Genomic DNA, 27,829 nt, shown 5'->3' on the forward strand with positions numbered 1-27,829 from the left:
CTACTTAAAAGTTTAACAGGATAAACCATGAAACCAAAAATAAGGGATTCATAAAAAAAACAATAAAAAATTAATTTAAATAAACAAGTAAGCTGTGCTAAAATAAATTCTAAGTAAATTGTTTTTTTTTAATAAAATAAAAATACAGCTTGACCACTTTAGTCATATTTTTTGCGCTTAAAACCTCTAAAGGCCTTAGTGGCCACATGCGTGGACAGCACCTTTTAGCTCTTATTTCTAAAATTGTGTACACTACTGCATTGGGGTCTTATGGCCGCTTATGTGGACACTTATACTGCCATCTGGTGGTGTCAGAAGAGTATAACATATAATGGAATTTGGAGAAAAAAAAGTGTAAAAATAAAAATTAGCATGTTAGCGTGAAATACACGTTTGTGTACTTATGGACTAAGTACATCATATCAAAAGATAATTCTTAGTTTTTATTCTAATTAGGGTCTAATAAGCCCAAATAGCAAAGAGGAATAAAAAAAAGCATGTAAACAAACAGCTTGGGCCTTAAGAGGTGTTAATTCAACTTTGACTTAAGCTCCAGACTTCTTCCGTTTGATGTTGTCATTACTGCCACAAGTGGTGGACAAGTGTATTACAACCAAGTACGCTGTGATATATTTTTGGCGGCCCTGGCCCTATGGTTAAGAACCACCGATTTAAATAATAAGCATATATTGGCGCCTCCGGCAACTTTTCCAGCCGCGGGCCAAACGAAAAGTGTCAAAAATGCAACCTGGGAAGACAACAATGAAAACACAAATCACCTTTTAACTCTTTCATTCCCTTCTTTTTTTGTCTTTCTTCACCACCGAAAAGTCACAATGTCAAAAACGATTCACTACAACAGTGTTCCACAGGATAAGAGCACAAACAGAATCAAATGGTTCACATTCACAGAATCCTTCCATGGTTTGAAAAAAACCCCAAAATACAATTAAACCAAGTCAGCATGGTGAGGGATAATGAAACACTGATTCAAGCCAGTCACAAATAAATAGGTGGATTAAAAAAAACCCAACACAATAGAAAAGTGACAACCCGCCGCTTCATCGCAGTCAGCCTTGTAAACACAACACCGTCTAATACGTTCTAGTCACCAACAAGTCAACAGCACCCGTTGTGCAAATGAAAACTACATCACTTGAGGAATGGAGAACACATGGTGACACTTGGCACTTCAGCAAAGAAACATTCTTCTGGAAGTTCTCGTGCAGTACAGACCAAACCTTTATTTTCACATCAAAACTATGACTGAAAACTGAAAACATGTTTTATATTATAGTTTCTTCAAAATAGCCACCCTTTCCTCTGATTAGTGCTTTGCACACTCTTGGCATTCTCTCCATGAGCTTCAAGAGATAGTTTTCACTTCACAGGTGTGCTTTGTTGGGTCTGTTGCGTGCGCAATATGTACCGTATTTTCTGGACTATACAAGCCGCACCCACAAAATTTTAGAATTAAAAAAAAAAAAAAATTCTATACGTTAGCAACACTGGATTATAAGCAGCAGATATATACATTGTGAAATACGCTATTTACACAAAAATATTTTGTAAATGTATTAACAAACCTTAATTGTTTCCAAACACGGCCTGAAATATGGCAGTAAAACGGATGATCATACAAAACAGAAGTCATGGACCCACTAGCTGCGGAAGCTTGACTGTACTTAAATGTAGAATATATGTATAATATATTTATATTATTCACATGTGAATAATGCTGTATAATAGACTGTATTTATATTATTCACATGTAAAAAATACCTAAGTGTTTATTGTCTATTGTGAGCGAACTGTGGTGCTGAATTTCCCCCAGGGATCAATAAAGTACTTTCTAACAGTAAGTATATTTTCAACCCGCAACTCGTCCCAAAAAAGGCGCCATAGCACAAACAATAACACACTTCTTCAGGGTCTCTGCTTGAGTTTAAACTATTCAACACCAAACACGGTTAGTATTACCGTATTCGATTAAAATGATCAAAAACCGTGACTAATACCCACACGTTCATAAAACTATGGCCTAATGGATAGTTAGCTTAAATGCTGACATTACTGCTTTGCACACTCTTGGCATTCTCTCCATGAGCTTTTTGTATTGTTTCAGTTCCACAAATTCCTCAGTAAATTCACCAAAACGTCACCGTGGAGTTATTGAGTCTGTTCAGCTGATTGGAGAGCTAGCTTCCCCAGCTAGTGAGTCCATGACCATGACTTCTGTTTTGTTTGATCAGCTGTTTTACTGCCGGTTTTTTTAAGCACTGTTTGGAAACAATAAAGGTTTGTTCATACATTTACAAAATGTTTTTGCATTAATAGCTTATTTTTGCAACATATCTGCATATCCCAATGAGCTTCAAGCACACCTGGGAAGTGAAAACCATTTCGGGTGACTACCTCTTGAAGCTCATGGAGAGAAGGCCAAGAGTGGTCAGAGCAAAGGGAGGCTATTTTGAAGAAACTAGAATATAAAACATGTTTTCAGATATTTCACCTTTTTTTTGTTCATTCATAGTTTTGATGTGACAATCTACAATGTAAATAGTCATGAAATGAAAATAGAGTGTGTCCACACTTGTGGCCTGTACTGTACATGATGTAAACTGTTGGGTGTGAGACAATCACAGCTTTGTTTTTGCTGCAAAAACAACCTTATTGTAGGAGAAACTGCAGGATTTTATGCAAGGCACTGTAAAATCTGCAAATAATTCATTGAAATATAAGAGGGGTTGTAATTTGGTGGTTTTGGCAATCCTGGGGGTGACAAATAAGCCTGGTTGTAAGGGGAAGTGCATATTGTGAGAAGATCAGTGCTCTACACTAAGAAAGCATGAGTGCTGCTTACATTCTCACTTGGTGAAGGAAGTAATAATGCCTGTTCTGGGAAAAGAAGATTGACACACGATGGCTCTTTCTTTCCTCCTTTGACTGAAAGTGAAGGTCACGACCCTCAGCAGATATGTATATTTGTGTCCTTCAGAGTGCAAACACTGTCAGGAGTTTGTAAACAACTGAAACCGAGAGATTGAACTCCAAAAAGTGGATTGAGTCATTTTTTGAGGGGCTGGTAGACGGAGGCGTTGGGGTCCAGGGAGGAGGGACTATTGTCCATGAACTTGGAGGAGTAGTGCGGCGTGACGGGGCTGAGGTTGCTGCCGTCTGACGAGTAGGAGAGGCTGGGCATCACCGCCATCACCTCCGCTATCTTCTGCTTCAGCTCGGCGATCTCTTGCTCCCTCTGGTGGATCTGGCCTGTAAGAGCAGAGAGTCACACACCGCTTGGTTCTAGGACTCTGAGAGCATCATTTGGGACCGGGAGGTTGCTGTGGGCAACGTTCTATAAAGGGTGCCACTAGAATATTGGAGGGCACAACCAAATCCATGACAGATGATCAACACACGCCAAGTGATGTTGTGCATGGGACCACCTGATTGGTTAGACCACAGGTGTCAAACTCATGGCCCGCCATATCATTCTTTTGTGGACCACCACGCCATTTTAATGTGGCCCGTCCCATGCTTCTAGAGTGGCCCTCCACAACATTTTATGTGGTCTGGTAATCACTCCAGCTCATTTTAAAAGAGGACCACTATATCATTTATGTGGCCCATCAAATTATTTGTATGTGGTCCCCCATATCATTTTATTGTAGTCTACCACATAAATATTTTTGTGGACTGACACATCACTTTAACGTGACACACTATATCATTTTTATGGGGCCCGCAAATTCACTTTAGGTGGTCCGCCACATCATATTAATGTGACCTGTCCCGTATTTCTCAGGTGGCCCACCACATCATTTCACGTGAGCCCCCATATAATTTTATTGTGGTCTACCACATAAATATTTTTGTGAAATGCCACATAATTTTTATGTGGCACACTATATAATTTTAACAGGGCCCGCTAATTAATTTTAGGTATTCCGCCACCTCATTTTAATGTGACCTATCCCATACTTCTAAGGTGGCCCGCCACATCATTTCATTTGGTCCCCCATATAATTTTATTGTGGTCTATCACATAAATATTTTTGTGAAATGCCACATATTTTTTATGTGGCACACAATATAATTTTAATGGGGCCCGCCAATTAATTTTAGGTATTCCGCCACATCATTTTAATGTGACCTATCCCATACTTCTAAGGTGGCCCGCCACATCATTTCATTTGGTCCCCCATATAATTTTATTGTAGTCTACCACATAAATATTTTTGTGAAATGCCGCGTCATTTTAATGTGGCACACTATTTAATTTTAATGGGGCCCGCCAATTAATTTTAGGTATTCCGCCACATCATTTTAATGTGACCTGTCCCATACTTCTAAGGTGGCCTGCCACATCATTTTGCGTAATCATTTGTGGCCCGCCACGTCATTTATGTGGACAGCCACAATATTTTATGTGGGCCGCCAAATAATTTGATACGGTTCCCCAAATAATTTTATTGTGGCTTACCACATAATTTTGTTATGGACCACTATGTCATTTCATGTGGTCCCCCATATAATTGTATTGTGGTGTACCACATAAATATTTTTGTGAAATGCCACATAGTTTTTATGTGGCACACTATATAATTTTAACGGGGCCCGCCAATTAATTTGAGGTATTCCGCCACATCATTTTAATGTGACCTATCCCATACTTCTAAGGTGGCCCGCCACGTCATTTCATGTGGTGGTCCCCCATATAATTTTATTGTGGTCTACCACATAAATATTTTTGTGAAATGCCACATAATTTTAATGGGGCCCGCCAATTAATTTGAGATATTCCGCCACATCATTTTAATGTGACCTGTCCCATACTTCTAAGGTGGCCTGCCACATAATTTTGTGTGGTCGCGTAATCATTTGTGGCCCGCCACGTCATTTATGTGGACAGCTACAATATTTTATGTGGGCTGCCAAATAATTTGATATGGTTCCCCATGTAATTTTATTGTGCCCCCGCCACATCATTTTGTTATGGACCGCCACTTCATTTCTTGTGTCCCCCATATAATTGTATTGTGCCTCGCCACATCATTTTGTTATGGACCACTATGTCATTTCATGTGGTCCCCCATATAACTTTATTGTGGCCTGCCACATCATTTTGTTATGGACCGCCTCGTCATTTCATGTGGTCCCACATATAATTGTATTGTGCCCCGCCACATCATTTTGTTATGGACCACTATGTCATTTCATGTGGTCCCCCATATAACTTTATTGTGGCCTACCACATCATTTTGTTATGGACCGCCTCGTCATTTCATGTGGTCCCACATATAATTGTATTGTGCCCCGCCACATCATTTTGTTATGGACCACTATGTCATTTCATGTGGTCCCCCATATAACTTTATTGTGGCCTACCACATCATTTTGTTATGGACCGCCTCGTCATTTCATGTGGTCCCACATATAATTGTATTGTGCCCCGCCACATCATTTTGTTATGGACCACTATGTCATTTCATGTGGTCCCCCATATAACTTAATTATGGCCTACCACATCATTTTGTTATGGACCACTATGTAATTTCATGTGGTCCCCCAAAAAACTTTATTGTGGCCTACCACATCATTTTGTAATGGACCACTATGTCATTTCATGTGGTCCCCCAAAAAACTTTATTTTGGCCTACCACATCATTTTGTTATGGACCACTATGTAATTTCATGTGGTCCCCCATATAATTGTATTGTGCCCCGCCACATCATTTTGTTATGGACCCCGATGTAATTTCATGTGGTGCCCCATATAACTTTATTGTGGCCTACCACATCATTTTGTTATGGACCGCCTCGTCATTTCATGTGGTCCCACATATAATTGTATTGTGCCCCGCCACATCATTTTGTTATGGACCACTATGTCATTTCATGTGGTCCCCCATATAACTTAATTATGGCCTACCACATCATTTTGTTATGGACCACTATGTAATTTCATGTGGTCCCCCAAAAAACTTTATCGTGGCCTACCACATCATTTTGTAATGGACCACTATGTCATTTCATGTGGTCCCCCAAAAAACTTTATTTTGGCCTACCACATCATTTTGTTATGGACCACTATGTCATTTCATGTGGTCCCCAATATAATTGTATTGTGCCCCGCCACATCATTTTGTTATGGACCCCGATGTAATTTCATGTGGTGCCCCATATAACTTTATTGTGGCCTACCACATCATTTTGTTATGGACCGCCTCGTCATTTCATGTGGTCCCACATATAATTGTATTGTGCCCCGCCACATCATTTTGTTATGGACCACTATGTCATTTCATGTGGTCCCCCATATAACTTAATTATGGCCTACCACATCATTTTGTTATGGACCACTATGTAATTTCATGTGGTCCCCCAAAAAACTTTATCGTGGCCTACCACATCATTTTGTAATGGACCACTATGTCATTTCATGTGGTCCCCCAAAAAACTTTATTTTGGCCTACCACATCATTTTGTTATGGACCACTATGTCATTTCATGTGGTCCCCAATATAATTGTATTGTGCCCCGCCACATCATTTTGTTATGGACCCCGATGTAATTTCATGTGGTCCCCCATATAACTTTATTGTGGCCTACCACATCATTTTGTTATGGAGCCCCACTTCATTTTAAAATTGGCCCAACCCATAATTTCAATATGGCACGCCATATAATTCTAAAATTTCATTTTGTGGCCCGTCATATCAATATATTGCGAACCGCCACTTAATTTTTAAAGTGGCCCGCCCATACTTCTAATGTGGCCTGCAACATCATTTTATGTGGTCTGGTAATTAATTGTGGTCTGGTAATTAATTGTGGCCTGCTACATCATTTCAAAATGGCCAGCCACTTGTGGTTAGAGTGTGCGCCCTGAGACGGGTAGGTCGTAAGTTCAAACCCCGGCCGAGTCATACCAAAGACTATAAAAATGGGAGCCATTACCTCCCTGCTTGGCACTCAGCATCAAGCGTTGGAATTGGGGGTTAAATCACCAAAATTGATTCCCGGGCGCGGCCACCGCTGCTGCTCACTGCTCCCCTCACCTCCCAGGGGGTGATCAAGGGTGATGGGTCAAATGCAGAGAATAATTTCGCCACACCTAGTGTGTGTGTGTGACAATCATGTGTACTTTAACTTTGTTTTATTTTGACCGCCACTTCATTTTGAAGTGTCCCATCATGGAAATAAAAAAGCACTTTCTGGCAAAATGTATTTGTTCTTTCAATTTTGAGAGAAAAAATGTTGCACATAAAGCATATTTTCTACACATTATTATTATTATTATTATTATTATTTTTGGTTATCAAACATAAAGACTTAAATTATCATGTTGGCTTCCAACGTCAAAGCAAGTTATTGATGAGCAGAGTAAAATCCTAAAAGTACCTTGTGCTATCTCCAGCTGCCTCTTGGCGTCTCCCAGTGCGGAGAAGAGATCCAGCTTGATCCTGGTCTCTGCACTCAGGCTGTTCTCCAGGTGCTGAGTCTTCTCCTGCATGGCGGACAGCGCCGACATCAGCACCTCCGTGTCCTTCTCGTTCTCCTTGTACTTGCGCAACTCCTGCAAGGCAAGACATGGTGAGCTCTTAACGCTACAAAAAGACGAGTGTACAGCAGTGCCTCTACTTCCCAGTCTTAATTGGTTCCGTGACCAAGCTCTTAACTCAAATGAAATGAATTTAAATCCATTTCGTTGGTACTCAGCCCACATAAAACGGTACAATTTAACATGTAAAAAAGGCCTTTTAGAAAGAAAAAAACGTATCAGTCAGACATATTGTAACAAAAACAATACAACAGAATGTAGGACAAACAATTATGAAGTTATGTAACAATAATGTTCAGCATTTACTTTGGAGATTGGACTACTACAGCATCTCTTTGCAGTCTGTCAAACACACCATCAGCAGCTTTTCTATATTTCCATGGCCAAATGTCCGTTGTTTAGATATTACTTTAACATGGCTGGCGCTATCGACTCATTCTGCTTCAGTATGATGCAGACTGGCAGTGCGGCGCTCAAACTGCAACGCCAATTTCGCTAGCAACACGTTTTTGATGGATTTATTTCTTTAATCCAAGGAAAATTAAGCACTTTTTCTCCTGCACACTTCCTTCCTTCCTTCCCATGATTTGGAAACAAAGTTGTGTCTGTCTCTAGCGATAAGCTAATGCTAGGTACAAAAACCCGGATGTTTTGGTTGGATATTAGAAGGTACTAGTGTTGTCCCCATACCAATATTTTGGTACCGGTACCAAAATGCATTTCGATACTTTTCTAACTCAAGGGGACCACAAAAAAATGTCATTATTGGCTTTATTTCAACAAAAAATGTTAGGGTGCATGAAACATATGTTTATTATTGTAATTTAGTCCTTAAATAAAATAGTGAACATACTAGACAACTTGTCTTTTAGTAGTAAGTAAACAAACAAAGACTCCTAATTAGTCTGCTGACGTATGCAGTAACATATTGTGTCATTTATACACCTATTATTTTGTACACATTATGAGGGACAAACTGTAAAAATGGATTATTAATCTACTTGTTCATTTACTGTTAATATCTGCTTATTTTCTGTTTTAACATGTTCTATCTACACCAGTGTTTTTCAACCTTTTTTGAGCCAAGGCACATTTTTTTGCGTAGAAAAACTGCGGAGGCACACCACCAGCAGAAATCATTAAAAAACAAAACTCAGTTGACAGTAAAAAGTCGTTGTCGCAATTGTTGGATATGACTTTAAAGCATAACCAAGCATGCATCACTATAGCTCTTGTCTCAAAGTAGGTGTACTGTCACCACCTGCCATGTCACGCCGTGACTTATTTGGAGTTTTTTGCTGTTTTCCTGTGTGTAGTGTTTTACTTCTTGTCTTGCGCTCCTATTTTGGTGGCTTTTTCTCTTTTTTTGGTATTTTCCTGTAGCAGTTTCATGTCTTCCTTTGAGCGATATTTCCCGCATCTACTTTGTTTTAGCAATCAAGAATATTTCAGTTGTTTTTATCCTTCTTTGTGGGGACATTGTTGATTGACATGTCATGTTCGGATGTACTTTGTGGACGCCGACTTTGCTCCACAGTAAGTCTTTGCTGTCATCCAGCATTCTGTTTTTGTTTACTTTGTAGCCAGTTCAGTTTTAGTTTTGTTCTGCATAGCCTTGTCTAAGCTTTAATGCCTTTTCTTAGGGGCACACACCTTTTGTTTATTTTTGGTTTAAGCATTAGAGACCTTTTTACCTGCACGCCGACATCTACAAAGCAATTAGCTACTGGCTGCCACCTACTGATATGGAAGAGTATTACACGGTTACTCTGCAGAGCTCTAGACAGACCTGACACACAACAGCACATCATTTGCAGACTAAAATTACTGGTTTGCAAAATATATTTTTAACCCAAATAGGTGAAATTAGATAATCTCCCACGGCACACCAGACTGTATCTAACAGCACACTAGTGTGCCGCGGCACAGTGGTTGAAAAACACTGAGCTACACTTCTGTTAAAATGTAATAATCACTTATTCTTCTCTTCTTTGATACTTGACATTAGTTTTGGATGATACCACACATTTAGGTACCGATCCGATACCAAGTAGTTACAGGATCATACATTGGTCATATTCAAAGTCCTCATGTGTCCAGGGATGTATTTACTGACTTTATAAACATAATATGATTTTTTTAAAAAGGAAAAAAGATTTTGTGATGATAAAAAATATCGATGTAATCATAGTAGTATCGACTAGATACGCTCTTGTACCTGGTATCATTACAGTGGATGTCAGGTGTAGATCCACCCATGGCATTTGTTTACATTCAGGGGTGCTAGATTTTGTTAGCGGTGACGCCGGTGAGCTTTTTTTGATTGATTGAGACTTTTATTAGTAGATTTCACAGTACAGTACATATTCCGTACAATTGACCACTAAATGGTAACACCCCAATAAGTTTTTCAACTTGTTTAAGTCGGGGTCCACGTTAATCAATTCATGGTAACATGAATACACTACGGTGTGTAGTGTAGTGAAGGGGGGTGGACCGGTACTTTTTAGAAGTGGCATAGTACCGAATATGATCCATTAGTATCGCGGTACTATACTAATACCGGTATATCGTACAACCCTAGAAGGTGCACTGAGGCTAATAGCGGGGATGCTTGCATACATACAACATAACAGTTAGCAGAGACACAGGAATCTTACGTGGCGTACCACTGTCTTGGAGTCTTACCTGACACTTGCCCTCCAGATCCCGAATCTGCTCCTCCTTGAGTTTCATGTCCATGCTGAGCTTCTTGCACTCCGTCTCCAGCTCTCTAATCCGACCACGCAGCGAATCGTTGGACTCCACTCTGTAAGAGAATCAAAACACTTCTAACACAAGCCTGGAAACAATACAATCAATGCAGTACTTTCTTTTCCCACTAAATGTAATCCCTCTTTCTGTTTTGACAGGGGGGAAAAAAATTGAAGCTGTCAAAAATAAGTTAACTCATGCGATTAATCACAAAAAATACTGCATCAATGATGTAAATATGCAGATTTATCACCCAGTTATTGAATTTGTGTCAAAATAGTGGGGTCTTTTTTTAAGTTGATTTCGAGTAACAACCTGTGATTAACTATGATTCATCTAATTAAGTCAATTTAATCATTTGACAACACTATAAAATATATATATATATATATATATATATATATATATATATATATATATATATATATACAGTATATATATATATATATATATATATATACAGCACATTGCATATATTTTAAACTTTAATATTATTTAATCTCGCAACAAATATTTATTTGTAAAAAAATGTCTCCTTGACGAATGATTTCCAAGCAAATTATCCATTAAATTGTACTCTGTAAAATTTGAAATAGACTTCACTATGAAAAACTTGTCGCTCATTTGCCTTAATTTTAGCGTTAAAAAGAAACTCAGGTACCATTTTCCCATTTACAATAATTTGCTGTAAAAGCTGCATGATTAAACAACATTGAGGTTTTAATTAGCGAGATAACGTAAATGCAAGAGGCCGAGGTTGTTTTTTAATGTCTGCCTTCACCGTCATTTGAATGGCAGACATGTTTGCCAATCAGGATTGTTGAGCATCAGACAGGGAGAAAGAGGTCTCACTCTGTGCATTGTTCCCAACACTATCCATCCATTCATTTTCTACCGCTTATTCCCTTTGGGGTCGCGCGGGGCGCTGGAGCCTATCTCAGCTACAATCGGGCGGAAGGCGGGGTACACCCTGGACAAGTCGCTACCTCATCGCAGGGCCAACACAGATAGACAGACAACATTCACACTCACATCCACACACTAGGGCCAATTTAGTGTTGCCAATCAACTTATCCCCAGGTGCATGTCTTTGGAGGTGGGAGGAAGCCGGAGTAACCGGAGGGAACCCACGCAGTCACGGGGAGAACATGCAAACTCCACACAGAAAGATCCCGAGCCCGGGATTGAACCCAAGACTACTCAGGACCTTCGTATTGTGAGGCAGATGCACTAACCCCTCTGCCACCGTGAAGCCGTTCCCAACACTAGAGCGCGTTTATTCAACAGTAGAATTAAATTAACGCAGTGAGCCCTCTTTTCAGTCATTCACAATCTTTGTTTGGGTGTGCGGAGAGTGGGGCGCCAACTTTTCACACACAGGAAGCACAGACTCGCTCGTAAGAAGTGCCGCAAAGTAACAACAATTACGAGGGAAAAAAGATTACAAAGCTAAATGTGGTAATATTTCAACTTCAAATGGGACGGGCAATATGAGCCCATCAACACGGACGAACGAGTGAGAATAACGTAATCATGTGATGACAAAAAGACAATGTCCTATCTCGTTTTTTTCAACGGGGAGGAGAAATGCACTTTAAGATGTTCAATATCTAAGTTGCATTTTTGCTTAAAGAGATATGAGTCCATTTTATTTTTTTGCTTATATATTTAGGATAACAAAGTTGTTTACCTTCCAATTACAGTACAATGCTAAACAATGCTAAACAATTTTTGCTTATATATTTAGGATAACAAAGTTATTTACCTTCCAATTACAGTACAATGCTAAACAATTCCACACTAATGACAAATCAAAATGTATATTCTTTAAATATTATTATATATTAAGACAGTGATTCTAAAACTGTGCTACGTGTACCACTAGCGGGCCAAAGAATCATTTGATTAAAGTACAGTGTTTTATTTTTCTATATTCAAACTGTGTGTAATGTTACAGTGGGCAAAAATATTTAATATACTTCCTAAATAAAACCTCTGCCTTGTTTTTAATGAATAATTAGGCCTACTATGCTACTGTATTTTAATGTTGGTCATTACGGCGCACTTTAAGAGCCAAGTTTTTTTTTTTTTTTTAGATTACATTACATTATAACACTTTATAGTTTTTTATCCGTTATTTCTTCAGTTTAAGAGCATGATGTTGACAAAAGCCATAAAGCCAAATATTTGTTGAAGTCAATTATTGGTGTAATGTTTGGCACCTTGAGACAAGAATATGTTGATTGACAGTTTAAAAGTAACACGTCTTTCTTCACTCCTTATGTTCACGTTTTTATTTATATGAAATATAAAAATCGGAAAATCGTATTGCAATCGCAATTTTGGAGAGAAAAATGGCAATTACCGGTAGGTTTTTTTCTCAACATCCTGCAGCACTAAGTAACAACCATTGTAAATTTTACAGTAGAATTCATGCAACTGAACTGCCAGTTTTTAACGACATATTTGTTTTATATAAGTGGCCCCCTGAAGGTTGCGATGTGGCCCTTGATGAAAACAAGTGTGACTTTCATTCCTCTTAGTAACTTTCTGCAACCTTGTAGCTGCGGCCAAAGCCACCGCCCTGGCAGCCGTGGCCTCCTCCATCTTCTTCCTCTTCCTCTCGTCAGCCAGCTGTTTTTCAGCCAGGATGCGAGCCTCCTGCTCGGCTTTTAGCCTCTTCTCCAGCTGGGAGATGGTCTGCTTATCTTTCTGCTTGGCCTGCACGGCGCCGTGGAGCCTGCAGTGGCGCAGAATAACCAGAACACGTTTGTGTTGTCGCCGACATGGTGTTGCTTACGAACGGTTGTCACCCCACTTGTTCTGGAGCAGATCGTTGTCCTGACGGAGCTGGCCCAGCTCGGAGCGCAGGCTGCGGTCTTGGCTGCTGAGCGAGGACAGCTGACACCGCAGGTCCGACTCTAGCTGTCTGTTGGCCTGGAGGTCCGCCTTCAGGCGCTTCACGTCCTGCTCCAGCCTTTGCGTCAGAAAATAAATACATAGAATGAGGGCATTTATTTGTGTGAGTTGAAACTCAAACTAGGACTGGTGGTCTAAAATAAATGCTATTATTGATCTGGCATGCATAAGAAAGTGGAGAGAAAACATAGCTTTTGGACTACATGGTCCTTACAGCATCTATAGAACCAAGGTTGTTACACGGGTTAGAATGCTTAGTCAGCGTTAATACCAATGATTACTTTATTGTAAGTGTAACATGCATAGGGATGGGTACCGCATTTTTTTTTTAAAGATGCTGGCCAAAGTAAAATCAAACGGTGCCATATTTCCATACCTTTTTTTGCGTGTAAAATAAGGCTCAAATTCTCACAAAATGTGTTTGCGCGATTGGATTTGCCATAGAAATGCTACCTATTGGCGATAGATTGCAACTAAGATGCACGTTACAATCAAACAGCTGGTGTGTGACGAGTGCAATACTTACAGTACAACCCCTTTGTAGGGCCCAACAAAGGACAAGACTGGCACATTCACCTGAATTGCAAAGACTACCTCCTGGCTAAGGCAACACATGTTGTAATTTATGAGTTATATATACGGCGTCACATTAGTCCCAAAAATCCGAGCGCATAAAAACTGTTATCGCGCGCTGATTCTACACTTCGTGCGTGCGCGACAACCTTTTGCGCACGCGTGGTGCCTTTTTGCGCGCGCGCGGTGCCTTTCTGCGCGCGCGCGGTGCCTTTCTGCGCGCGCGCCGTCTCGGTCTGTGCGCTGTCATGTTTCGTTTTGGCACTTTGGGGGCGGGTATGCTTAGACGGCCCCTTCTTTCTGATTGGTCAGGCGAAAAATGCTCAGAGCCAATCAGAAGTATAGCAGGGCGGGTCATCGTCAATATGTATCAAGATTTACAGAGGAAGAAGAGGATAAAAACATGTCGCGCACTGATGAAGGTTATTTCATACCACATAAACACAATACAGGGTAATACAAAATGTGACCCAAATAAATAATAAGACAACAAACACCATAATCACATCTTTCAGCCAGAACTGGTCCACCAGCAATAACATCCAACCATAACATTATTTTACATTTTCACTTCTTCTTGAACATTTGTTTTCTAATTTATGGAATTTCTTTTGATTCAGCCATAAAATTTATGAAATAATCTTTGAATTTTGTTTTTAAAATGTTAAAAATAGCTTTTAATAATGTATTCTGAAACAGTTTAAAATAATCAGAGAACTGACTAACACTGACCCTACACAACTATGTTGCACAATTAAGTCATTTTTTTTTTTAAAGCGAAAGAGGTAATTTCAACAGGTACAGCATCCTATGTCATATCTACATGTAATAAGATTTGTAACAAGGCAAACCGTTTGTAAATTGGTCGAAAATCAAGCAAGTTATGGTAATTTAATGAGTACATGTACCATTGACATCAATGTAATGATTGAGGCTAGATGTCCGAGGTAAGATGGCTACAACGTTGCTACGCTGGAGAATCATTGGTCATATGAAAAATGCTCAGAGCCAATCAGAAAGGAGGGGCCGTCTAAGCATACCCGCCCCCAAAGTGCCAAAAAGAAATATGACAGTGCGAGGAGAGATGCCAGTACACAGAGAGCGCACAGACCGAGACGGCGCGTGCGCAGAAAGGCACCACGCGCGCGCAGAAAGGCACCACGCGCGCGCAAATAGGCACCACGCGCGCGCAAAAGGGTGTCGCGCGCGCACGAAGTGGAGAATAAGCGCGCGATAACAGTTTTTATGCGCTCGGATTTTTGGCACTAATGTGACGCCATATATATACTTCATGTGTGATGATCATTCATCATTTGCATACTTGATTTAATTGCTGATAAATTAGTCTATTATTATTTACAGTTAAAAAGAGTGAAAAGGGAATTGATTTGATTTATACATGTATTTGATATTGACTATTTGAGAAACTCTGACACCGAATTGAGTTGTTTTCTACTTCATAGCCTAACAAAGGGTTAACTAAGATACTGCATGTTCCACAATTCATTGCGGCAAACCCGGATGTTAAAAAAGACCGGGAACAGGTGCATTGTGGTTTTTGAGATTGAGCATTACGAGCCTACGGGTGAATGAATGAATGACAGATGATAACAAGATAAAAGGGTCGTTTTGTATGCCCGTTTTTTTCTTATATAAAGTACAACTTTATTTACACATTTCCGACGTCTTGTCCAATACTTTGATCGTAGTTCATCTACAAAACACCTTAGTGCAGTGGTTCTCAACCTGTTTTCAGTGATGTACCCCCTGTGAATTTTTTTTTAACTCAAGTACCCCCTATTCAGAGCAAAGCATTTTTGGTTGGAAAAAAAGAGATAAAGTAGTAAAATACAGCACCATGTCATCAGTTTCTGATTAATTAAATTGTATAACAGTGCAAAATATTGCTAATTTGTAGTGGTCTTTCTTGAACTATTTGGAACAAAAGATATAACAATAACTAAAAACTTGTTGAAAAATAAACAAGTGATTTAATTATAAATAAATATTTCTACACATAGAAGTAATCATCAACTTAAAGTGCCCTCTTTGGGGATTGTAATAGAGATTCATGAACTTAATTCTAAACATTTCTTCACAAAAAAAGAAATCTTTATCATCAATATTTATGGAACATGTCCACAAAAAAATCTAGCTGTCAACACTGAATATTGCATTGTTGCATTGTAATGAATGGAATAGCCTACTTGATTTGATGTTCAGTTTATGAACTTACATTCATATTTTGTTGAAGTATTATTCAATAAATATATTTATAAAGGATTTTTGAATTGTTGCTATTTTTAGAATATTTAAAAAAAAATCTCACGTACCCCTTGGCATACCTTCAAGTACCCCCAGGGGTACGCGTATCCCCATTTGAGAACCACTGCCTTAGTGTATACACGAGTGCCATCTAATGTCTTGGAATTGCAACTCCAAACAAAGTCACCAATACAGTACTTGCAAATGAGACACAGAAGTCAAAAGAAAACAAGATAAAAACTGGACACCACAGCTCAGTATTACATGTTAAATAAAAAAATAAATGATAATTAACTTTGATTAAAACATTTGATCACACACAAAAGCACAGAATATGGGTCGCATTGATTATAGAGTTCCAGGTACCGGGAATTGGTACTGTATCCATTCAAATGTGAAATGTACCCATCCCCAAACACCAACAAGTGCATGCAGAGGTAGATAAAGCTGTCCAAACAATACCTCAATTCTAGTGCCATCTTGTGGAGTTAATAAAACTCAAATGAAAAGGGTTGCCTACAGCCACGGCTGTGTAATGCCTAAGTTTTGTGTAGAGAACTATGCAGTTAATTGAAAAGGTGTTAATTGCAGCATTATTTAAAAGGTATTTGACTTCATTGTCAGGACTGAAAGAAGCCACATTACATAAGAAGGATAGGGTCAACGGTCACATACCGGACTAAAGCATCCAGTTTCCCCAGCTGGTTGTTGGGGATGCAGTTCTCCACAGGATCCCTCAGACTTTTCCCGCTCCCTCCTTTCTGCTTCTTCTCATTCTTACTGGCCGAGGAAGCCGTCTGAACGCTGCCGTTGCTGAAGCTGTGATTCCTGGGAGGAGAGTTAGAGACGCCGCCCCCGGAAGCATTTTTGCAGTTCTTGCCGCTTCCCGCCGCTTCCTCTTTGGAAGCAGCGTGTGCAGGGGCGTCGCTGTCTGCCGCCACGTCGTTACTAAGTTTCTTTGCCCTGATGAAGTTCTCAATATATTCCGTCTCCTGTAGTTTGGAGTCCAGTGAGTGTAGAATGTTGTTGTTATTGATTCCCAGGCTGTTTTGCTTTTTGCTTTCCCGCTCTTTTGCGGCGCTGTCCTTCCCTTTCTCCCGATACTCCAGCTCTGGCAATGGCACTGAGGAGCTTTTCTTACCGGGAGGGCCCCCGTTCTGGGATATTACTAAGGGTTCTGCCTCTGAAATCCCTTTGGCTAAAGCAGGAAGAAGAAAGCAAACAAAAAAAGTGTTCAGATCAAAACAAGACATGTGTGCAATAAGTAGTTCTGTATTGTTTCTAGAGATTGGATTTATGGCTCTTTGTAGGGAGTCGACTCTCTTTCCTTTGAAAGAGTCGTTCAAAAGACTTGCTCTTTATTATTGTTCTTTTTTTCTTCTTTTTTTAATTGCTTTTTTGTATTTTATGAAAGAAACAATTACTGGTAGCAGTTATAAGCCAAGATTGGTCTATTAGTGGGGAATTATTCTGAAATATTGAATATATATTTTTCCTTGTGTTTTCATTGTAAACGCGACCCCAAAAGGGACAAGCGGTAGAAAATGGATGGCATTCCTTAGGAATGAGAGTGACAACACTATTTTGAATATTCTACCACCGGAAAAAAATTGTATTTAACAATACTGAAAAAAATACATAACTAATAAGTAATTCTGTATCGTTTCTAGAGATGGGAATTTTTTGGCTCTTTTTAGGGAGTCTTGAGGAGCCGTTATTTTAAAAGAGCTGTTCAGATTATAGTTATTAAATTTTTTGTATTTTAGGAAAGAAACAATTACTGGTAGCAGTTAAAAGCCAAGATTGGTCTACTAGTGGGAATTATTCTGAAATATTGAATTTATTTATTTTTGTCGTGTTTTCATTGGAAACAATCCTTAGGAATGAGAGTGACAACACTATTTTAAATATTCTCTCACCGGGAAAAAAACTAAAACTTGTAGCACAAGTGCATTTTAACAATACAGAAAAAAATACATTAAAAATTAGCAAGAATAAAATGTGTTTTTGTATGCCCCATCCATCCATTTTCTACCGCTTGTCCCTCTCTGGGTCGCGGGGGTGCTGGGGCCTATCCCAGCTGCACTCGGGCAGAAGGCGGTGTACACCCTGGACAAGTCGTTATTTATGTATGTAAAAAGTATAAATAAAACTAGAATAAAAATTAGGGCATAATAAAAAATGTGTATACAAAATTGTACTATAAATTAACCACAAATGTGATTAAAATAAATAAATAAAAATAATTTGAAAAAAGTGAATCCAAAAGCGGCGATGCTTCCTTTGACTGACTTATTTTCTAGTCCAGTGGAGTGACGCTGTATCGAGATGTGCATAAAAAATGTCTAAAAAATAAATACATTTAAAAGCGGCTCTCAAACGAATGGATCACAACTGCGAATCACTTCTCATCGTTCACTTAAAAGAGCCGTTCAAAAGACTCAATTTGTTCGCCAACGTCACATCTCTACTTTGTTGCTTATGTTTCATGTGTGCATCGCTCACCCTCCTCTGCCTCCCTCTCTTGTCGCTGGAGCATCTGCTGCTCTGGAGGTAGCGCCTGTTGCAGCAGCTCCATGTAGAAGTCATTCTCCTTCTGCACCTCCTTCTGCTTCCTCAGGCGCATCTTGTAGCTCACGTAGCTCTTGAAGCCGAAGCCCAGAGTAACAACCGGGTAGCCAATACTGGGACAAAAGAGATGAACGTGGGCAATTTTACAATAATGCAGGAAATAGAGATGTGTATGTTTAAGCACAATGACTGTGGTAAGTCAATGTGAAGCCACACAGTATCCAAAGTTGTACAATTTGGAGTTCGACCAAAATGTTCCAGAAGAATATGCCTCAGAGGTAGTAGGGTTGGGGGATAAAAAAATATCGTGATAGACACATGATCCATATCAATAAAAAATGTATTCAATCATTTTTTGTTAGCCTTCTATGTCAGAAGAAAGCAGAAGTTGCAAAGCAAGGTTGGTTGCATAAACAAAGACAATCGCTAACAGCCAATCAGGTGACTGTATCAACTATCTAGTTTGGTTGCACCATCTTGTTGTCTTGATCGCTTACCCTTTAGAGCACAGCCATAACTTCCTGGCACTAAACCTACAGAAAATAGTTCCTCAGGTTTCTCTGCATTAACATTTTCACACTTTGCACTATTTTCTTACACTTTATTAAGCATTGTTTACATATTCCTTATGTTTGCACCTTCCTTTTAAAAGGTTATTGTTAAGAGTTGAATGTGATCTTACTATTTTGTTTACATTGATTGCTTGTTTTCCATGCTTGTGTTGACATTTCCTTTCCTTTCTGCTCTGATAGTTGAGAGTATTATAATCAGAGGAAGGTTACATTTGAAATAGAAAATGTATATATTTATGTAGATGTTATATTTTTCTTCTGCTCTTTATTTTCCATAGGTCATAAAAATGATCAATAATATATATAAAGAGTTTACATCATCATTAGGTGTTGTTACGCAAGATGTAAACAAATCTTGCAAAACTTCCACTCCCTGAAAATCTAAAAAAATAACTGAGCGATTTGTTTTTTTCTTTAACTTTTTTTTTGTGTTTGTGCCACCAAAGCATTAATACTGTACTACTAACCATCAGGCATTTTACCCCTGTTTATCATTAATACTGTTAATTAGAGCTGTGAATCTTTGGGCAGCACACAGTTCAATTAGTATCTTGGGGGTAATAATTCAATTCAGAATCCAATCATGATTCAAACTCAATACTTTATTAATAACATTGGGTGCCACTTCTAATTAACTACATCCCTTCATAAAATAGACAAACAGCTCTGATACATTTTTATATTACTTAAAAGAAAACTGGTTTTGTTTAACAAAATGCTATCCAAACATTGAATAAAGTCAAATACAAGTAAGACAAGAGAAGTATTCAAAACTTATTTTCTAAAATAAATGTATACAGCAGAAATAGATCATGTACATCAACTATATGATTTGCCTGAGTGGTTGACAGGACAGATGAAAAAATTGATTTTTTATTATTTTGAATCGATTAAGAATCGTTACAAATAAGAATCGAGAATCATTCGAAAATCTATTTTTTTGACACCCCTATTGTTGCCGGTAATTGTTACATCCCTATTTAAAAGGCATGTTAAATGTGTGATGCTTTTGGGGGTCAAGCACCCATTACGTTTATTTTAATACCGGTACATTTTTAATAGTGTTCCCTGGTTTAACGCTGGGATTACGTTCCAAAAAATACCCGCTTGAAGTGAAATCCGTGTAGTAGTAGATTTTTTCTTTTCGTTTACAGTTTTTTCATTTATCGGATGTTTTTTTTTTTCCATTTACTGTGCACGTTTTTTCGTTTACAGTTTTTTTTTATTTATTATGTTTGTTTTACTATGTACAACATATGTTTTTTCATTTCTTATATGTTTAAAGTCTGTAAAACCCCTAACCACACACTTGATAAACTTTGCTCAGACAGGCATGAACATTTTCTCTCGTTTAAACACTCTCAAAGTTCAAACCTTCATGGATTTAAAAAAATAAGTACAGTACACTACTGTATTAAAGGATAAAACCAAAGATCAAAACCTGTTTTTTAGGGCTCTATGATTTTGTGACCTATAAATAAGCCCGGGCTTTATCATAAAACTTGCAGCATTTCCACACATAACCAGAGTCACACAATCTTTTTGGGCCTTAAATGCTGCACTTTTGGCTTTGTCCTGCATTATAAAAGGTGCGAGATGGCATTCGTTTCTACAATAAGCCTGTCTCATCCATACTAAAAACTTGTTCAGGATTATATCCCCCACCACAGTATGCAGTCTGTAGTATACAGGACACATGTCATGAAGAAGATTGATTGACAATGGTCTACAGTCCTTTAGCGAATCAGGATGCAGAACACAATGCGCATTCTTACGCTGTGTAAAAAAAAAAAAAAGCATGCGACACTACACACAAAAAATCAGTGTAATATTTTTTTAGGTACGACTGTGTCACAGAACCAAGCTGGTATCTTAATGTATTTGGACAATAACTGTACACTAAAAAGTATTCTCGCCCAGCACAAAGACTGCAAAGGAAAATCATCGGTGTTGACTTTCCTTACACCGGTCCAGGGTCAGGAAACGGGCAGCTAGCATCACTGCATGCCCTTCACACCCTGGTCACAAAGTGTTGAAGCTCCTCCCCTTAGGCAGGCGTTACAAATCACTGTATGCCAAAACAACATAGGGACAATTTTTCCCCTTGACGAACACTGTGAAATAACTCTGGAACTAATCTGTGACTGTACTAACTCATTTTCACGTCATCATCTTGTTTTGCTCTATTGACCACTGCACTATTATCTCATAAGCCTTGCACATAGTGGTTATTTAAGCATTTATTTATTATTTACATAAAACAAAGAGAGCCCAGAATACCAAGTCAAACTCCTTGCGTGTTACACATACTTGGCCAATAAAGCCAATTCTGATAAAATGAATTTTGTGTGCTAGCTTGCTTCTCAGTAAATGAACAAAGTCACCAATTGGTAAGTTTGTCAAAGTGCAGTCATAAAATCAGCATTATACGATCATTTTAATTTAAAAGAGTAATACCTTATTTTCCGGACCATAAGGTGCACCGGATTGTAAAGCGCACTGCAGATGAATGGTCTATTTTCAATCTTTTTTTCATATATAAGGCGCACCGGATAATAGGGCGCATTAAAGGAGTCATATTATTATGATTTTTTTCTAAATGTAAAAGACTTCCTTGTGGTCTACATAACATGTAATGGTGGTTCTTTGCTCAAAATGTTGCATAGACGATGTTTTACACATCATCTTCAAGTCGCTTTCTGACAGTCGCTTCAGGATGCGCCGTTTTGTGGGCGGGTCTTATTTACATGCCTCCACTTCGACAGCGTCTTCTCCCCGTCATTTTTGTTGTAGCGGTGTAGCGTGCAAGGACGGGAGTGGAAGAAGTGTCAAAAGATGGAGCTAACTGTTTTAATGACATTCAGACTTTACTTCAATCAATAAAGTAGCAGCATCTTCTCATCCGGAAACAACACCGGAAATGTGTCCCGTGAAAAACCGTCCGACCGGAACTCTCTAATAACTAAAGTTCCTTGGGTGAATTATGTAAAGTCACTACACCGGTATGTTTTAGTGTTTTCATGGCGAGTTTACTGACAGATATAAGTAAGAACTTTACACTACTTTATATTAGAAATGGCAACAGTGGAGGATGAATGTCACATAACAAGAAGATAGACTGACGGATTACAAAGTTAGACGCGCGCAAATTTTCAGGACTTATGCAGATCCCAAATACAGATCAGCAGTTTACCAGAAGGTAAGAAAAGGTGCTTTTGCATAATATTGAAACAAAACGCCAGATAATGTCTTACCTTATACACACAATATAATAATACTTCTATGCTGAAGCACAGTACAATCCATCAAGCGGTGCCGCTTCTTAGCTTACCAAAGTACTACTAAAACATTTTGATACATTTAAATTCCGTGTGTAATGTTCTATATTTTCAATGGAACATATAAAATGTTGGTGTCGTTTACTTGAGTCATATTGCCATCATATTTCAGTCTACACAAATCTCTTATGTGTGACCGCCATCTACTGGTCACACTTATCATTACACCATGTACCAAATAAAATAGTTTCGAGGTCGGTAAGCAAAACCAGAAATATTCTGTACATTAGGTGCACCAGGTTATAAGGCGCACTGTCGAGTTTTGAGGAAAAAGGATTTTAAGTGCGCCTTATAGTCCGGAAAATACGATAATATTAACCGTTGGGCGTTTTATAACAGTTTATCATTACCTGTTCTGAAAAAGTTTTGTTATATTTTCATACAAAATAGCATATTCTGATAATCTGTTTGAATCGACAATCGGTTATGAATCAAATCGTCACCCCCCCCAAAAAATGTAAGTCGAATCGTGAGTTGAAATGAATACGATAAAGTTTGAGGACCTACCAGTGAGCAGCAAAAGGTCGACACAAGTCAACGTGAAAGTTCTTCAGATCTTTAAAGCGGATGGCAGCTTCGATGTAAACAAACAGGATCCACAGCGATACAGTGGGGAGACACACTCCTCTCTCTAGGTGTAACACACACACGGTCAAACAAGCACAAACTTGAAATTGAAACATGTGACTTGAACTGACCTGTGTGCCACACATACTGGACCCACACATAAGTGCTGGCAGCAAAGAAGAGCCACTGAACGGGGATGAGGAGGAGGCAGATGATGTCTGATGTCAACGCCACAAATACGAAGAAAAACGAGAACGCCTGAAAAAGAAGATTCATAAAGTGACTAAATTGTTTCGCCATTGCTACTACATGGGGGGAATAAACACTCTTACCAGTCCTTGATATCTGTAGGAATCGTAGACACTGCGGAGGAAAAGCCAGAAGGGCCACAGGTACTCGAACCTGAACTCCAGCACAAAGTCAGCCAGCAGAACCAACACCCACACGACCAAGAACTTCAGATACAGAAATGTACTGCAGTAGAAAAGACATAAAACTTCAATCTGGCTCAGGTATAGGCCAATTAGGTGTTTAGGAAGTATATGCAGGCTAGTGTACATGCAGTATCACTCCAGCACTTGTACGCAACAAATTTCTTTTGAATAAAAAAAAATGTATACATTGAAAATAAAAATTATAACAATTTTAATTATAAAATGGTAAATGGGTTATACTTGTATAGCGCTTTTCTACCTTCAGGGTACTCAAAGCTTTTTGACACTATTTCCGCATTCACACACTGATGGCCATTTAGATTTAGGCCATTGTCAATCAATCTTCTTCATGCCATGTGTCCTGTACACTACAGAATGCATACTGTGGTGGGGGATATAATCCTGAACAAGTTTTTGGTATGGATGAGACAGGCTTATTGTGGAAACGAAGGCCCTAACCACGACCCATCAGGAGCAAGGGTGAAGTGTCTTGCTCAAGGACACAACGGATGTGACGAGGTCGGTAGAAGCTGGGGATCGAACCAGGAACCCTCAGGTTGCTGGCACGGCCACTCTACCTCAAGCCGTCCCCAAAGTGTTTGTTGTACACCTCTCATATGCCACAAGGAAATTATCACAACAAATGTCCAAATTGTCAGTACATGTTGTGGACATAGAACCCCCCATTTACCATGAATTGCTAGACTTTTGACAAGAACAAGAAAGTTTGATCATATTACGCCTATACTGGCTCACCTGCACTGGCTTCCTTTGCACTTAAGATGCGACTTTAAGGTTTTACTACTTACGTATAAAATACTACACGGTCTAGCTCCAGCCTATCTTGCCGATTGTATTGTACCATATGTCCCGGCAAGAAATCTGCGTTCAAAGAACTCCGGCTTATTAGTGATTCCCAGAGCCCAAAAAAAGTCTGCGGGCTGTAGAGCGTTTTCTATTCGGGCTCCAGCACTATGGAATGCCCTCCCGGTAACAGTTAGAGATGCTACCTCAGTAGAAACATTTAAGTCCCATCTCAAAACTCATTTGTATACTCTAGCCTTTGAATAGCCCCCCTTTTTTTAGACCAGTTGATCTGCCGTTTCTTTTCTTTTCTCCTCTGCTCCCCCCTATCCCTTGTGGAAGGGGAGACACACAGATCCGGTGGCCATGGATGGGGTGCTGGCTGTCTGGGGTCGGGACACGGGGTGGACCGCTCGCCTGTATATCGGTTGGGAACATCTCTGCGCTGCTGACCCGTCTCCGCTCGGGATGGTGTCCTGCTGACCCCACTGTGGACTGGACTCTTACTGTTATGCTGGATCCACTATGGACTGGACTCTCACAATATTATGTTAGACCCACTCGACATCCATTACATTCGGTCTCCCTAGAGGGGGGGGGTTACCCACATATGCGGTCCTCTCCAAGGTTTCTCATAGTCATTCACATCGACGTCCCACTGGGGTGAGTTTTTCCTTGCCCTTATGTGGGCTATACCGAGGATGTCGTTGTGGCTTGTGCAGCCCTTTGAGACACTTGTGATTTAGGGCTATATAAATAAACATTGATTGATTGATTGATTGAATTGAGTTACGTGGACCCCGACTTAAACAAGTTGTAAAAAAATATTCGGGTGTTACCATTTAGTATTCAATTGTACGGAATATGTACTGTACTGTGCAATCTACTAATAAATGTTTCAATCAGTCAATCAAAATTTCATAGAAGCAAATCTCGCGAGACTTCAGCTTCACACGTAAACTCCACAGGTGTTTTAAATGTTTTTTTGTAACCTGTGGTACTTGGTGAAATGTTTTTTTAAATAATAAAAAAACACTGGCTCTGCTTTATAAATGTGTGATACAACAAAAAAAAACATACAATATAAATATTTTTTTTATTTCGTGGATTTATAATTTGTGTAGTGTTTTATGTCTACGGACGGACGAAACAACCGGAAAACGCATATTGCACCTCACGTAATTTAAAAACAGTCGCCTCTTGACATTATCATTAATAAACCCTTAATACAAAAATAGTGTGTTTAAAATGACGTATATTCACGGGCTACAATATAATGAATGAGCTTTATAAAAAAAAAAAGGCTCCAGTTTTAAAATGAGCTAGCTAGCCAGCATCAAAATAAGACATTTAGGCCCATAACACGGACACAATGTTCATTTAGCCGTGTGAATGTTTCCAAATGTACATTCATACAAAATATGAATGAAAAGCCCAGACTGGGAGCACGATGTCGCGACAGAGAAAGGCGCCATTGTTACACAATAGCGTTTTTTCTAGTACCTTCTATATAGACCCTGTTAGTACCTGCTATATATACCCTCCGTGATTCGGTTCCGTTTTAACGGCCGTCTGAGTTTGCTGCAGTCCGCATTGCGCCGCTTCATCCTCCCCCCGAAGATTCGCCCGTCCGGTCCGTGTGGTAAGTGGAGCAGGGGGCAGTCATCCGCGCACGCCAAAACAACACAAAACACGTCTTCAATTAGCCACCATTGTTGTTGTTAAAGTGCACATGAAACAAAGAAATAAATAATAACAGTCCCGCGGAAGGACCGCCCCTTTTCACGACACGCCGCATGCCCTCCTCCCACGTCTGACGTCATGACGTCACCGGAGGGCGTTCCTCAAACATGGCGGACCCCGGCGACCCGACAGTTTTGGCTACATTTTGAGTGTTTTTTGGCCATTATTCAACAACGGTAAGAGTTGCCTTAATTACATAATAACCTGTAAAAGTCAGTAATATTTTCGGGTTGTTCATTTCGCTTCGCTCAGACGCTAATTGCTGTTACTTCGCACGACTTAGCCAGGCATGCTCGCACCACCACGTTGGAGTGCAAACTGACAACACATTACAAAATATTTATGAATCATCCTGTGTTTTAAAGAAAATTGGACATTTCTGCAAGCCGAGTCTTGTGCATTCACTCAAGTGCTCAGCTACATGCAATTAATTGGTTCCAGACCTAACCGTGGTAAACAACTAAGGTTTTCATTAAGAAATAGGATATGTTTCAAAGTTAAAGCATGGAAAACGTTTTACGACCTCCTAACTACGTTTTTTTAACATAATTGGAGCCCTATAAACATAAAATAACAGACATAGAGTCAACTTAACAGTCGTTTCACCCAATATAGTAGCCTTGAGTGTGGTCTACTGTAGTTTAAAGCATAGGCATAGACATGTTATACGTAGACGCAGCATTGGCTGCTGTGAGGCGAGAAATTCGACCGCCATCTTGAAGTGGTGATGAGGAGCCGGCGAGCAGCCTAAGCCAGAGGTGCTCACACTTTTTCTGCAGGTGAGCTACTTTTCAATTGATCAAGTCGTGGGGATCTACCTCATTCATATATATAATTTGTATTTACTTATTTATGAAATATATGTTTTTGTTAACAAGTTAAAGGTGTTTAATGATAATGCAAGCATGTTTAACACATATAGTTAATATTGTTAATAAATTAAAGGTGTTTAATGATAATACAAGTATGTTTAATACATATAGTTAATATTGTTAACAAGTAAAAGGTGTTTAAAGATAATGAAAGCATGTTTAACTCATATAGTTAATATTGTTAAAAAATGAAAGGTGTTTAATGATAATACAAGCATGTTTAATACATATAGTTAATATTGTTAACAAGTTAAAGGTGTTTAAAGATAATACAAGCATGTTTAACACATATAGTTAATATTATTAATAAGTTAAAGGTGTTTAAAGATAATACAAGCATGTTTAACACATATAGTTAATATTGTTAACAAGTTAAAGATGTTTAAAGATAATACAAGCATGTTTAACACATATAGTTAATATTGTTAATAAGTTAAAGGTGTTTAAAGATAATACAAGCATGTTTAACACATATAGTTAATATTGTTAACAAGTAAAAGGTGTTTAATGATAACACAAGCATGTTTAACACATAAAGATTCCTTTCTTTCAAGAAGACAAGAATATAAGTTGGTGTATTACCTGATTGTGATGACTTGCATTGATAGGAATCAGACAGTGGTGCTGATAAGGTCCGCATTTTCGAATGGAGGAGAAAAAAAGTCCTCCTTTCTGTCCAATACCACATGAAAGTGGTTGCTTTTTGGCATCTTATTTGTCCAGCTTCCGTACTCCTTTGTATACACTTTACAAGAAATACATTGTCGGCAAACTCCTTAGCTTGCTAGCTTGTGCACGCCAGCTTTCTGAGACTCCTATTTTGTTAGTGCAACTGTGCAGTCGGTCTTTGGAG

At 39.0% G+C, this 27,829-nt stretch overlaps 2 protein-coding genes across 4 annotated transcripts in view; one reads left to right on the plus strand and one right to left on the minus strand.

The window, feature by feature from the left end:
• Positions 1–630: 630 nt before the first annotated feature.
• maco1a (macoilin 1a) lies at positions 631–26,155 on the minus strand. 2 transcript variants are annotated; one of them, XM_061982408.2, is made up of 11 exons: positions 25,889–26,155; positions 23,456–23,597; positions 23,255–23,381; positions 23,064–23,187; positions 18,581–18,759; positions 16,751–17,273; positions 13,137–13,295; positions 12,876–13,058; positions 10,253–10,373; positions 7,405–7,579; positions 631–3,270 (listed from the first exon to the last, which is right to left on the minus strand). In XM_061982408.2, the coding sequence occupies exons 1-11, from the start codon at positions 25,966–25,968 to the stop codon at positions 3,068–3,070; spliced, it is 2,016 nt and encodes a 671-aa protein (XP_061838392.2). In that variant the 5' UTR covers positions 25,969–26,155; the 3' UTR covers positions 631–3,067. The 2 variants fall into 2 exon arrangements, with proteins under 2 accessions (XP_061838392.2, XP_061838394.2); XM_061982410.2 differs by lacking the exons at positions 23,064–23,187; positions 23,255–23,381; positions 23,456–23,597 and having other exon boundaries at positions 632–3,270.
• Positions 26,131–27,829, plus strand: part of srfbp1 (serum response factor binding protein 1) — a 7,693-nt gene continuing 5,994 nt past the window's right edge. Inside the window, exon 1 of one of the 2 annotated variants that reach the window (XM_061982405.2) lies at positions 26,131–26,280. The gene's annotated coding sequence lies outside the window, so the exon portion shown is untranslated. The other variant, XM_061982407.2, reaches the window with a different exon arrangement.

Source organism: Nerophis lumbriciformis, linkage group LG21 (assembly GCF_033978685.3).
Source record: "Nerophis lumbriciformis linkage group LG21, RoL_Nlum_v2.1, whole genome shotgun sequence".
In the NCBI taxonomy this organism is placed as follows: Eukaryota; Metazoa; Chordata; class Actinopteri; order Syngnathiformes; family Syngnathidae; genus Nerophis; species Nerophis lumbriciformis.

Coding starts and splice junctions, on each gene's coding strand:
- maco1a (XM_061982408.2), bottom strand. CDS start 25,968: ATGAAGCGGCGCAATGCGGACTGCAGCAAACTCAGACGGCCGTTAAAA. Junction 13,296..16,750: donor AAACTGGATGCTTTAGTCCG/GTATGTGACCGT, acceptor TCTGACGCAAAG/GCTGGAGCAGGACGTGAAGC. Junction 7,580..10,252: donor ATCTGGAGGGCAAGTGTCAG/GTAAGACTCCAA, acceptor CTTGCCTTGCAG/GAGTTGCGCAAGTACAAGGA.